This window comes from Lolium rigidum, chromosome 7 (assembly GCF_022539505.1).
Source record: "Lolium rigidum isolate FL_2022 chromosome 7, APGP_CSIRO_Lrig_0.1, whole genome shotgun sequence".
NCBI lineage: Eukaryota > Viridiplantae > Streptophyta > Magnoliopsida > Poales > Poaceae > Lolium > Lolium rigidum.
Genome location: NC_061514.1, coordinates 82,917,785 through 82,932,119, shown reverse-complemented (window position 1 = coordinate 82,932,119; position 14,335 = coordinate 82,917,785). Strand labels below are relative to the sequence as shown.

At 49.0% G+C, this 14,335-nt stretch overlaps 2 protein-coding genes across 2 annotated transcripts; both read right to left on the bottom strand.

Annotated features, from left to right (window-relative positions):
- Positions 1-342: 342 nt before the first annotated feature.
- On the bottom strand, positions 343-1,803 carry LOC124677132 (F-box protein At5g25290-like). Its single transcript, XM_047213130.1, has one exon. It carries the CDS (start codon positions 1,790-1,792, stop codon positions 470-472), a length of 1,323 nt encoding a protein of 440 aa, XP_047069086.1. The 5' UTR covers positions 1,793-1,803; the 3' UTR covers positions 343-469.
- A 6,193-nt stretch (positions 1,804-7,996) lies between these two features.
- On the bottom strand, positions 7,997-12,551 carry LOC124676774 (probable metal-nicotianamine transporter YSL12). The gene is made up of 6 exons (XM_047212803.1): positions 12,060-12,551; positions 10,201-10,364; positions 10,015-10,112; positions 9,795-9,929; positions 9,468-9,657; positions 7,997-9,379 (listed from the first exon to the last, which is right to left on the bottom strand). Exons 1-6 carry the CDS (start codon positions 12,508-12,510, stop codon positions 8,279-8,281), a joined length of 2,139 nt encoding a protein of 712 aa, XP_047068759.1. The 5' UTR covers positions 12,511-12,551; the 3' UTR covers positions 7,997-8,278.
- Between the last annotated feature and the right edge of the window lie 1,784 nt (positions 12,552-14,335).

Below are 14,335 nucleotides of genomic sequence, written 5' to 3'. Positions count from 1 at the left end.
TGGAAATTGTTGTGGTACTTTTGATGTAGAAACTACACACAATAGGTTGAGACATGAATATATAGTGAAATTGCTGCTCAAGGTGCCTTGCTTTCTTGTGGACCCCCCCCCCCCACCCAGAAATAAGTGACGTTTTCGGCATTATTTCATTGAAACTTTTGAAAAGTTGACTGAAAATCCCGTTTTAGATCTTTAGATTGGAAAACTGAAATTTACATGTATAGATTTGTCTTGAAAACTATTTGGAGAAGAGATATTGGACATATGTACTCTAAAACAAAACATATTGGACAATTCGGAAAAGGAAAGTAAAAAAATCCCAAATAAGGTTTAGAGAAGAGATAAACGGAACATGCATTCGTAGTCATAGCTTGTGCCCGCAAATTTGGCAAACTTGAGTCAACACGACCCTATTGGACCATTTCTAATTTCATCCCAACGGGCTATATAATTACAATAAGTTACTTATCTAATTAGTTGTACAACTCCAGTTCATGCTTGCGAGACTGGGTGTTATCCATATGGGGCTTGGCCAGCTGGACCAAAGTTGAGGTAAAATTTCTTCCCTGGAGTCATTTTCCAAGTTGAGAACACCTATATCCCGGCTATTATTCTTATAGTCTGAAACACACGACTCATCATCTGTGAAATAGACACAATTTGGCTTCAGCTGGGGAAGTTCTTTAGCACTAAAACACTGTGCCTGGTTATACCCAAGAAATAGCACCTGATCATGCAAGTCCTTCATTTTCACAAGCTCTTTTGCTGCCATGTCAACTTTATATAGCAATATTTCCTGAGTCTCACGTATGATCTCATTGTCATCTGTGTCTATGAGTTCATAATTCCTGCGAACTTGCAGCAGATCGCCGCACGGAGTCTGAACAACGTACATGCACCCACGGATATAATTCTTCATGCAATCTGTAATTGTATTCATTGTGAAGGTGGGACTGGTAAGATCAAAAGTGTCGATTCTTCCGAATCTCGTGAATGCATACAGCAGACCATCCGTGTACATGCATTGTTGGTAGTCCCAACCTGGCGGCAGCAAGGTCCACTTGCAATCTCCTACCCTTGCAAACGAAAGCTGAAGTGATTGACCGTGGATGAGAACTACAATGTAGCTTCCTGTGGAAGGATCAGGAAATATGAAAGATTGGTAGTAGAAGAAGTCACGAAGCTCATCGAGAGCATGGATTGTCATATAGTGACCAGTATATTGAAAGTCTAAGTCAATATCGTGCATTGGCTCCCACAACTCATACTTGTCAATTGTGCCTGCGTCGTCAAAGATCGGCTTCACACTCTCATTGGTGATTACTGACGGGAGAGCAATCTGTTGACCAGTGGCCACGTTGACAAGGTGTAGCTCGGACTTCTCATCAGCAGTAACAAGCCAGCCATGTGAGGACCCAACCAGATACCTACTGCGGATAGGCGGATCTGGAAGAGTAAAATTGTAGACTCGCTTTTCTGCGAGGCTGTAGAGACAAGCTACGTTCTCACCAGCAGACTCGGACGTGTAGAGGAGGCAAGGGGTCTGAAGCCTTTTGTACAGTTTAGGCTGGCTGCATATGGTGGTACACGCAGAGCGCCACGACGAGCAGACAGATCCGGCACGGATGAGGTCAGGGATCTCCAGGAGGGCAAAGATATCCAGCAATACATCCTGTGGAATCTCCGGCGAATTTCTGACCACGACCTCAGTTTCCAAAAGCGGTGAGTTTCTCTGAATTTCCTTTAGCGAACAGGAAGAAACAGATAGGAGCTTACGCAAAGTTCTCAACATAATGGCTCGAGATCGGTGTCCTGGCTAAGCTGACGCCTTCACGAGAACAACTGCAAAACCAGGTCTTTTGGAAGACGAATTGCTTCTGCGCACCAACCACAGGTGTTATCTGATCTCAGTTGAAGCACACGGACGACGGGCAGGCTCCTCCTGGCTGCATTTATAGTGTAGCTGAACCAGCCGATGCATCACTTCTGATCCGAGTAGGAGATGTAGTCCGAATCCAAGAACGATACGAGCATCGCCCGAATTTCTTTTGTAGCGGCCACAATGTGGAAGAGATTCGGATTTTCAAATCCGACTTGTTGCCGCTGTAGGAACTCCGGTTGAGAGCCAAGAGGGAGAGAACTAACCCGCGGCGGCGTAGCCCAAGGGCCCGGCCGCCGACGGAAATGAGAAGGGGAAACACACGGTCTTCCTGTTGTCGTGGATGACGACGACCTGCAGATGGCACATTGTACGCCCGCGGCAAGGAGTCGTACAAAAATAGCACACTGCCGTCGCCGCGCGTCAGCTAGACATGCTCCTGGACACCAGCACCCTCCCGCGCTGCGCCGCCTTCCCGAGCTCGTCCGCGGCTGCGAGCTACAAAACATAGTAGATGGTGGGCAGGAGGGGTAGGGAGTCAAACTGGATTACCGGAGGGGAGTGGGGGAGGGTCTGGGACGAGCAGCATCTGGGGAAGAAGCGCCGGTCCGCTTGTTCCACGCTGTCGGCGCTGCTCGCTTTGGGCGGTCCGGACAGGAAGCCATGGATGGCGGGAGGAGGATCCGGGCGGTTTAGAGGAGGGGAGCTGCTGAGAGAGTCGTGCAGTTGGCCGGCAGCGGGATGTGTGCACCGCCAGCGCCATGGAAGAAATCGCGACATGTGCAGGTCGCGTGAGTTTGTGAATTGTGTCAACAAATAGGATTGAGGGGCAGAGGTGACTTTTCACGTGGTTCTAAGGGCATCTCCAACGGTTCAAGCAAAACCGTTTGCGTCCGCGGGCTGAAAAATACGATCAGGTACCACCTCCGATGGGGCGATGCATAGTGATCGGGCCCGTTCGTGGCGATGTAAAACTAGCCCAAATATGTGCCAGATTTGCGTCTTCGCGAACGCCGCGCGGTCGTGGAAAGTGTCCGTGTTCAGTGCATCCGGACCCGGTCTACAGTGACTAGCTAAGCAAAATATTTTTTTATTACTATTTATTGCCACAAGGACCATCTTTACATATGGTTAGTCCAGTTAACCTAAAACTACAACGGTCGTACCTACTCGCCGTCGTGCGGCCTACCACGGCCTGGGTTACTCGCAGTCGTGTGGCCTACTACTGGCCACCGGAGGGGCCAGCGCCGTCATCGAAGCAGGAGCGCTTCACGCGCTCCGCGCACCGCGCACGGCGGCGATCGGATGTCTCATCCTGCCGCATGCGGCCTTCGAGGGCCTCGGCCAGGGAGGAGTCCCACGGGACTCTCCTGGCCATAGAGTTGGCCTCTCCGGCGCCGCCGCCTCGTTCGCCTGGGTCGTCGCCTGCAACCCCGCCAGCTGGGCGTGGAAGCGGGCCATGTCCCTAGCCGCCTCCTCCACCGCTTCGTCCCTGGCGTCGACGCCCGCCAGCTCCCGGTTCTCCTGGTCGACCCGCGTGGGAGAAGGGCCCCTCCGCTGGACGAGTCCAGGTTGGAGCACATGTACCCCCGAGCCATGGCGACCACATAGCTGTGGGCTTCCTCCTTCGCTGCCCAAGCCTGACGGCACATGGCGTCCCCAGCGAGGGTCTCGAAGGACGCGAGCGGAACCCGCTGGTCGCCGGCGAACTCGAAGCGGCCGGGTACGGTATCGTTGTCGTCGGCGATGTCGTGGATGACGGCGTCCGCTGGTGGAGGGGACGCCATCACTGCCCGCGCCTCCGCGAGCGCCGCCCTGGCGTCGGCGAGCTCGGCCCTGGCGTTGGCGGTTTCCGCCCTGGTCGCCACGAGGCGCCCTTGCGCTCGCTCTGCCGCCTCCGTCTCCGCAACCTCCGCCTCCTCTAGGTCCAGCTGGTCGGCCTGAACGGCGGGGGCGACTAGCTCCTCGTCCTCCTCCGGGTGGGTGTGGCGGCACATCTGAACAACCTGATCCCAGCTAAGGTTGTGCTCGGCCATGGATGGATGCTAGGGTTTAGCTTGAGGTGTGCCTGTCACCCCCGCCGGTGTCCAGCATATATAGCCACGGCGGGGCGGGAAACGGCGTTGCCGTGCAGGTCATTTCCCGCGTGCGCGAAACGCCGGCGAAACTTGCTAATGTATTGGGCACGCGCGGGAACAGCCATCGTCGCGCGGGAACAGTTAATCGCCGCCCCGATGGTACGTAAAAATCCATTAACGACCTTGACGTTGTCTCAGCTAAAAAAATGCGTCTGCACCGCTGGAGGTACCCCGACGCAAACGGTCGCCCGGGCCGCATGGCGTCTGTGGGCCGACGCAAATGGACACAATCGGACATTTTGGACGTCCGAAATGCGTCGGTCCGTTGGAGATTCCCTAATCTGTTAGAGCATCTCAAGCTGCGTCCCCCAAAGGGATTTGGGGCGCGCCGGACGAAAAAACGTTCCCAGCCGCGTGCCCCAAAACCTCTTTTTGTCCGGCGCGACCGATACGGTGTCCAACGCCCGAGCCCAAGCCTGTCCCCGCTACACAGGGGACGCTCCGGGCACGCCAGACACAACAAAAGCAAGGCGAAGAGACGCGGGCCCGATGCGTCAGCGGCTCGGAAGCCTAAAACCTCGTCGCCTACCTTTGGTCAAGCAATGTTAACAGATTTCGTTGGAGACACCGTCGTCGCCGCCAGCATCTCCTACGCCCGCAGCGCACTGGCAGCCGAGGAGGACGTACTCTTCCTCCTCCAACTCTTCCTCATCACGGCCGACGTGATCAGCGCCGTTCTCGTCGAACCGCGCCGCGCCCTACACCGTCCCCAAGCGCGAGGTGAAGGAGGAGGAGTCGGAGTTCGCGACGGCGCCAGTCATTCCGAGGCGTGGCGGTAGCGGCAGCCGGCAGCAGCAAAGGCGCGGCTTGAGCGCCCTCCTCATCCCAAAGCCAGAGGTGAAGGAGGAGCAGAATGACGAGGCAGCCGGGAAGGTAGCGCTGCTGGTAGAGTACGAGTGGCAGCAACGTCTCATCGCGAGAAGCGATGACCCCGAGGACTGCCTAGGGCTGCGTGCGGCGTGCTTCGCGTCGCTGAACGACAAGGACGCCTGGAGGGGCGACCTCGACGCGGCGATCGCCATGTCCATCCGCGACACCAGGTAGCCGCTCGTGGACCTCACCGACGACGGCGAGGCTGGACCAAGCGGCGCGGTGAAGGACGAGCCCGACGAGCGTGGCAAGCAGGAGGTCGTCACCGACGACATGTATAACTTCCACCAATACTACGATGCCTCCGACAGCCGCAAGCACTAGATTAGGTTTAGTTTAAATTTTACTGAATTTCGTTCGAATCTATGTAATATATAGCAAGTTTGAATGAATTTGTTTAAGTTTTAAATATATGAAATTTTGTTTGGGGGACGCGGCTGGGAAGCGACGTCCCCCAAATGCAGCACGAACGAAACACGTCTCCCAAACACTCGATCCGGCGCCGTTTAGGGGATACTTTAGAGGACGCGGATGGAGATGCTCTTAGAGGACAAATTGTTAAAGTACCAAGTAAAGCGGAGAAAAAATATCTATTGCAAAGTAATGGAGGCCAAATTATAGAGATGCCAAGTTAAGAGGGGCAAAAATAAAATTCCCCGGTGAAGTGTGGTTTAAGAACACTAAGAAAATAATAAACTAAAATAATAATTAAACTTGTAAAAAAAAATGACCTCACCAGGGTTAGCGATTGCTTCCCCATCAACGGCGCTAGAAAAGGGATTGAAGCCTTCGACTCAGATTACTAGATTGTAGTATCTAAGCTTTTTTTCTTGGATACCTAGGTTTATTGAATTTACAAGAAGATCGCTTTCTGGTGTAAGATCACTCGAGCGAAATCTCTAGTTTTGTTTCCTTACCGGATCAACGTGTTCTTGTATAGATTGTGTGCCGATGATTCGAGATATGCCTAGGCTTGAGGTTTCTTCTTGCAGCTTTGCGTTAGTATATGGGATTTAAAAGGTAAAATGAAGCATACATGTGTAATATCATCATCAAAGTAGGGAGATGCAAACACTTATGTGTACGGTATGTCCTAATGTGCACCATGATGCCGCATGCCTTTGTTTTGACGGATCAATTGTCCACCTCGGTTGCCCTTGCATGCCACGTGGAGCAATGTATTAAGATATAAATATCGAAGGATCACATTAAGTTTCTTGACTACACCGTTACCCCTAGATAGTAACTACATTATCGATCTATCTGTATTGTCACCTATAGCAAAGAGTCGAATCATGCATCTAAAAGTACTTAGACCTCTAAACCTTTATTGATCTTGTTGGTTTTGGGTACCTATCAAACTATCAAGATGAAGATAGAAAGATCTAAGACAAGAAATGAATTTCAATCCTCATATTACATAATATCTCATAAAAGTTAGATGGACAAAATGTTGCGAGGATTAGGCCTCAGTCAATTTCCCGAGTGGGCCAGTCACACATAATTAGATGAGCAATAGAAAATAATGTAGCAAATCTCAAAGAGATGAATAATGAGTCTTAATATACCATCAACCGAACATCGAACCTATACTATAAGTAGATGGAGGGAGAATATAGTGAAGGCAAGTCAATGGCGGCAGCTTTGATGGTTTGGGTGAGATGAGATCTGATCTGGCGGCGAAATGTGGTTTTTCTCTGTGTGTATTCTTCAAATGCCTCGAGTCCCTTTATGTTTTATACTGGATTTGATGAGGCGAAACCACGGACACATGGTACAACCACCTCGTGCAGGCTGTGTGACCGTACCAGTGGTCGCTAAACCTTCCACGACTAGGTTTTCGACCCTGATTGACTTGGTGATGATTTCATCCCGCGATTCTTCATTAATTGCCCATGATTTCCTCATATTTGCTTCTATTTCTGCACAGAATAATCAAAGCATAAGATTTTCACACATAAGTATATAGTAGCATTTTATGGTAGAGATGGGAAGATATTCACTACATATTGTAATGAAATATCTCGGTTTAGATGGAGATAATATGATCGTTTTCACGAGCCATCACTAGGCTCCCACGCGCTAATAACAATATCCGTCATTGTACAATATTGTGCAACACAAGAGTGATAGACTCGCTAAGGTGTTGGAAAAATCCTCACCAAATATATCATTCAGACGAAGTATCATTAGGCATAGACAAGCATCGTGGAATGCTTTGTTACAGTGTATGGATTCACTCCATTTGACGCGGGGGTCCGATGTTTTTCATTGGAATCTACCTAAGAGTGGTTCTTTCTTGGTGGCTTCTATATACAATGCTTTAATCCAACCTGATATTCTCGTCAATAATAATATGAAAATTTGGAAGATAAAGATCTCGCTTAAAACTAAGGCTGGTGTGGTATCTTCGTCCGAGGGGTGTTTCTCACCAAGGATAATCTTGCAAAACGTAATTGGCAGTGAAGTAAAAGAGTGTGTCTTCTGTCATCAAGACGATGCCATAAAGCACTTATTCTTCAAGTGTAAATTTGCCAAATTTATATGTTCAGCTATCCAAATAGGTTCCATCTTATACCCACCACGTAGTGTTGCGAATATATTCGACAAGTGACACAATGGTGCGGATCCTAGGTTTAAGCTACTTATTGGGGTTGGGGTGGGAGTGATTGCAATTATTTGATCGCCGTATCTATGTAAAAATGACAAGATTTTTAATGATAAATTTTCTTCACTTATGCAGGCCGGTCATCTACCATTGCACAACTATGTTTCGTTTGTGGTCGCTTCTACAAAGTGTGGCGCGTCGTGATCTTTTTATGGAGGTGTCTACGTTATTGGAGGATACGATAAGGGATATTTTTTCCAACATAGATGATAGTCTGATCTACGGATTAACCCTCCTTCGACATAGGCATGTTTTAATTATTTTCTTGAGTACTTATCGAGAACTTCAGTTATTTGGTTGTAGTGAAGTTTATACGACTGTGTGCATCATAATTATGCATAGATCGGGTGTAATGTTTGACTTTTAAGTAATAAATCACCTATTATCAAAAAAAATACATACTCCGTACATAATAACATGTATTAATAACCCAACACAAGCTTTGGTACTCCTACATTACTACAGCACCATGCGTATCAGCCTAATGTTTGAAGGATGTTTTGCGAGTTTGCGACACAGTTTTGGCATTCCTGCTAGCATACATATATACCATGTACTACTAATTACCCAGCACAAGCTTTGGTACATTAGTACAGCACCATGCGTAGCAGCCTAATACACACTCGTGATTGTAGGAGGGTGATGATACAGTATATGTATATACGGGTTCAAACTAGCCAGTAATACCTTTTCTTTTGCCGCCAGATTCCTGGCTGAACACGGCTAATTTCCTAGGAAGGTATCCACTCTGGCATTCACGGTTCTCGATAGGAACTTCATGCAAATCGGCGGCTTCACCTTGGCAAGAGCAAGGATCGACTGCGGCAACGACCAAATGCCGTCGCCACAGATCAACCCCGAGGCCACCGCAGGCCCGAACGCCTCCGCTTCGGGCTTGTTCACCATGCTCCACACGAAGATGATCACGGTGCCGACGAACATGTCGATCGCGAAGTAGGGCCCGATGTAGAACGGTATCGCCATGGCCATCGGGAGAGGGATGTATTTCGCGATCTTGATCGGCACGTTGTCCTTGATCAGGTTGATCGTGATCGCCGCCGCGAAGAACACGTAGCAGAGCGTGAGGCAGTGCTTGGGGAGCTTGGAGAAGCCCTCGACGCCCAGTATGGCCATGTTCCGGTACACGGTGGCGTACGGCGCCGGGTACTCGCTGCCGTCCTTTCCGACATCGAAGGACTTGTAGAAGAGCCAGAAGACGCAGGGCGCGATGACGCAGCCCATGGCGGTGCCAATCACCTGGCTGATGAACATGGACCTCGGCGACGCCAGCGTCAGGTACCCCGTCTTGAAGTCCTGCATCAGGTCGGAGGCCGTGGCCACGATGCTCATCATGACACCGCAGGCGGCGAGCCCGACGAGCACGCCGCCGTGCGAGGCGCCGGCCCACGCGCCGAAGATGAAGATGGCGAGCTTGCCGTAGGTGGAGGCGAGGGACCAGTCGGTGAGGCCCGAACCGTAGGCGTTGCAGAACGCCAGCACGGGCGCGAAGACGTAGACGAGCAGGATGTAGTACCACTTGAGCTCCGGGAAGATCTGGGGCAGGGTGCCGATCGACACCGCGGCGACGGCGGCGTATCCCGCGTACGCGATGGGCTTGGGGATTTGGTCCTTCAGGAAGAGTTTCATGCGGCGTTCCTCGTCGAATGAGAGGCCTTCGCCGGTTGGCGCGGCGCTGACCTCGTCGAAGACCGGAATGGTGTTATGCTTCCTCACCATCGTTAGGAAGGCAGAAATTGTGCGGTAGAGAACCCTGACGAAGTTGTACAGGCCGTCCCCAAGGATCAAGGCGATGGATATGAACACCTACATACCATAGTTGGTGATATGCTGCTCAGTACCAATACTTGCAAGCAGTAAGAAAGCGAAGATGATGAAATATGAAGATATTTACCCGGTAACCTTGGAGACCTTGGAGATTACCGTCTCCTAGGTCAGCACTGAACCAACTCCCTCTCTTGTTGTGTATCAGGGGCCACATTAATCCCCATGAGAGGATGCCTCCAAGTAGAACAGATACGTTCACAATGTGCGGGCAGATCATACCAACTCCAACATAGGTAGGAGAGAAATCGAAGTAAAACCTGCAAAATTTGAGATGTGGTGTTGAATTCTGACTTCTGAGGACCATGACATTATTACATTGTCGTGACCAAATAGATTCAGGATGCTTCACTCTGTTTTAATTTCAGATATTCAGACCAAGATGAACAGGTCTAACCTGTTCTTATAGGCTTGAAGGCCTAATGTAGGGAAGCTACCAAATCCACAATGATCTCCAGCAGTATAGAACCACTGAAAGAATCCCCAAAGGAAGCTGAACGAAAAGAACCTGCCCAGTGTCTTTACCTGCTTCCTGAAGCACCATACCTAAATCTTGTCAGTAACTGACTGTCACTAAGAAGAATACTAGCAAATACTATGATGTTCAGATGATTTACTTTGCAAGCCTTGCACCCTCTGGCGTGTGGAAACCATTGATAAGATAGGCGGTCGCAGTGCCACTTGGATAGGTCAGCCTGTAGTCGATGATCATAATCTGTACCAGCAAGTGATCAGATGGTTAAATAATGCTGCGATGCCGGAACTACAAATGTGGAGGGTATAGAAACAAGCTGAAGATTAACCTTTCTGAGGGGTACAAGAGCAAACAGCCCAACAAAACTGACGAGAAACAGAAATCCAATCATCCACCCGATCTGAGGATCCTTGACATTGTCAGGAGTGTTAGTTTCTGCGTCTATCTTAGCGATAACTTCACTCATGCCGAACAAGTAACTGCCAAATCCACCTAATCAATTTGAATAAGTTAGTACAACGAACATCACATATCTGCTTGCACCGAAAACGTATAGTATAAAATATGCATACACCAAGTTCAGGTTATAAAATGCACGCTCCCTAGAAAAGGAAGTACAAACCGAGGACAGTAAACCCCGGTTAACCAGATTCGATGGCCACCATTCATACTTACGTCTGGTTTCCATGACATGATTTTAAAAAAGAATCAAAATTTTCAAAATTTGAATTATTCACCCAAAATAATATCACCATCTCTATCCAACCGTAACAAGGTCAATGTTCGACGAACCTAGGAGTATCACTTCCAAACAGGGCCTAAGACTGGAAAAAAAGGACAATTCTGATGTCAACTTGTCAAGTGTACAACGTCACAATCCATAGGCCAAACCACTTAAATTTTCTCTTCTATACTTTCACATCATGCGTATATTCAAAGGTATGGAGTCAAGCCATCTAGGTCCTCTATTTCAGCTCGAGGCCATGTGCAGCTTGCATGTCCCCTACTGAGATGGTGATGGCAACGTGGCGAATAATCGAGACAACAATGGTATCAGCGTGCTATTGTCGAGTAATCGGCAAGACCACGGTTTTTCAATAAGAGGAAAAGAACGTCCTATTGTAAAAGGATTTTATTTTGTTTCATCAGAGAAAAGGGAAAAAAATCAGTAGACAAGTTTGGTGAACTATTGAGTCTGTTCATCTCTTCTATGAGAGTTCTAAGTATCGGTTTTTGCCTCACCCCATATATGACTTGAAATCATCAAAGGAACCAAGGTACATATATGAACTCAATTTTTTAAAAGCTAAGTGAGAATCATATTTATAAGTATCAACAAATAATACGTAATAAAATCACACACATAAGTATGGGGTTGATATTTACTCTTGTATATTTTCACAGAAAGTTATGACCATTTCCTAACAGTGCACAAATTATAGGATCACAAATCGTCGTGTTTAAATTTTAAATTTGAAACTTGGTACGCAACCTAAATCATTTTTATTTTTGTACAGGTCACAAATGGTCATATTTAATTTTAGTAATCGATATGGACATACTTGTATCCAGTTTCTACGTGCATGATTTTTTTTTCATTATTATATGAAATTTACAAATATGATTTTCAATAACTGTTAAAAGTAGAATTCCGACGTTACCGGATTCTGAAAAAACCTGACAGATATAAGACAAATAACAGACTAAGAACTTGCAACGTTCGACTAAAATTAAGGACTTCGTAGTGTAAATTTAGGATCGGTATATAGGAATGACAATTGAGACAAACAATTAGATGACAAAAATTGTGGAAAATTATAACGAGAGAACATTTTGATTTGGTCTCCAAGAGCAGACAACTTGTTAACGCAATCCTCCGTAAATTAATCGCAAAGGTGTGCACCAAACCGTTACTCGGTTATGCTGCTTTTCCTCTGAAAAACGCATTACATATCGCAGGTACATTTGATAGACTGATTAGAAGGTTCCATTAGCATGCCCCAGCAGTCTGCCTATGTGGCTTTTTTTCAGGGAGTCTGCATATGTGCGTACTTTTGAGTTTAAGAACAGAGTTACTCTGCTACAAGACAAAGATGGCACATGAAGTAACTCTGAAGCATTGTTACCTTGCTAGATTGCGCAACTAGAAATCTAGAAAGGGAGCCAGATGAGTCAAAAAGAGCTTACCGCTGAAGGCGATGCCGTATGCAGAGACGACGCAGGTCTGGATGACGGTGTTCTCCTGCCTCGTGAACGGCTGCCTGAGGAACCCTGCCCTCTCGATGGCGCCCGTCCAGAGGCGGACGAAGAAGAAGCCGAGGAGGCCGGCGGAGACGTTGAGCGAGGGGATGATGCCGGTGGTGAGGTTGAGCTTCATGACGATGACGCTGAACATGATGGCGAGGAAGAAGCTGACCACGAAGGCGCGAAACGTCAGCTGCTCCCGCCACGTCGGCACGGCTTGGCCCGCGAACGCCTGCTCCACCGACCCCAGCGCATCATCCTCCTCCCCGGCCACCGCATGGGAGGAGCTTTCCTTGGCGGATTTCTGGCGGTGGCGGAGCGTGCTGGGCTCAACCGCCTCCTCAACATCAGCGCCGCCGCCGGAAGCTTCAGCTTCAATGGTGTGCGGTCTCATTGCGTTGGACGCAACGGGCGCTCTTGTTTCAGGAGCGGCTGTGTGTGTGTGTGGAGCGATGCCGCTAGGGTGGCAAGGTGTTGTATTTAACGTGGTTTTGAAAGTTATCGTAACATTGGTACTGACGCACTCAATGTTTCGGATTGGATGGCGTTCATACATTTGTCTTGTCATTTCTCCTCTGATACCTACTATTCTAGTGTAATATATGGTGCTTAGTTGGATGTTGTTTTCGGTGGTTCTGAGAGCGACATGGATCTACAACTGGCGCCGGCTAAACATTACAGGTCCAAGTGGTTATATTGTTTTCCTGAGAATCCAACTTTTAGCCGTAGCTCGTGCGTTCTCATTGAGAGGAGAGAGCTCCTGCTCCTAAACTAAACCCGCGACACAATGCAGCTTGCTCTCTGTCTCTGTCTCTGATACAGCGAAAAAATAGTTGTTGCCAGAATTCTATTTCTCTGTACGTTCGGAGGCTCATAGCCTTGTGACCGCTTCGACCACCGTCGATGTGCGAGATGGCTCTCGCGTCCTTTTCTGGGAGGACCTGTGGATCAATGGCCTGCCGGTCACGGCCCTTGCGCCGGAACTTCTCTGTTTGGTGCGGCCTGGCCTGCGACGGTCTCGTGTGCTGCGAGATGGCCTCCCGAATAGCGCTTGGGTACGCGACATCGCAGGTACCCTAACGGTGGATGCCGTCGTCCAGTTCCTCCGCCTATGGGGCACCATCGCTGCGGCTAACATTCAGGTCGTGCCGGGCACCTGTGATGGGTTTAGGTGGAAGTGGTCGTCAGATGGTGCTTTCTCCTCGCGCTCTGCGTATCACACGTTCTTCGCAGGCCAGGTGGCGCTTCCTGGCGCTGCACAACTGTGGCACTCCTTCGCACCCATGAAGTTCCGGTTTCACGGATGGCTGGCTCTTTGGCAAAGATGCTGGACCGCGGACCGCTTGCAACGACATGGACTGCCTAACCATGCCACCTGCCCGTTGTGCAATATGGCGGCGGAGACATACGATCACCTAGTGCTCCAATGCCCTCTATCCGCCTCGGTTTGGGTGGAGGCTTTTAGGCTCATCGGATGGAACCCCCCGCTGCCAACCGCTACATCTACTATCCGAGAGTGGTGGCCTCGGGCGGAGTTGGCCACCACGGGCTGTAACAGGAAAACCCTCAACTCCCTTGTCCTCCTTGTCATCTGTTCCCTATGGCTGGAGAGGAATGCCCGGGTGTTTGATGCACGCTCTAGTACAGCACTCGAGATTTCCCGGCGAGTCTCTGAGGAGTGGGCCACCTGGGTTGCCTACGTAGGGCGGCGCGAGAGTAGTTGCTTTGGGTTTAGGGGTGGAGGTGTGCGTTCCGCATGTACCCTGGCTGTAGCAATCACCTGTGACTGCTACAACCTTGTACAAGCGACTCTTGTATATGTTGATCTCTTCTGATGCTTAATGGAATGACGCGCAGAGCTTCTGCGGGTTCTAAAAAAAAAGAATTCTATTTCTGCCATTCTAATGCAATGTTCGCAAAAAAAAACTTTTGTCAGGAAATCTCCTTTTTAGGGTAGTTGTCATTTTTTTCGATATGGGGAATAACCTCAGCCTCTGTATCAAAGTGATACATACGGCTTTTCTTTCGATATGGGGTAGTTGGCATGACAATCTCTCTACTTAAGACGCACACAACTTTCGGGGAGTGCGATAGGTTCGTCTAACGTATGTATAACGGCAATGCACAGTGCAGACTCACAATTATCGACTAATGGGAGAAGCAGTATCCTTTGTTTTTTTGCTAGGATTTGACCTAGAACAACTTCTGATCATGTTACT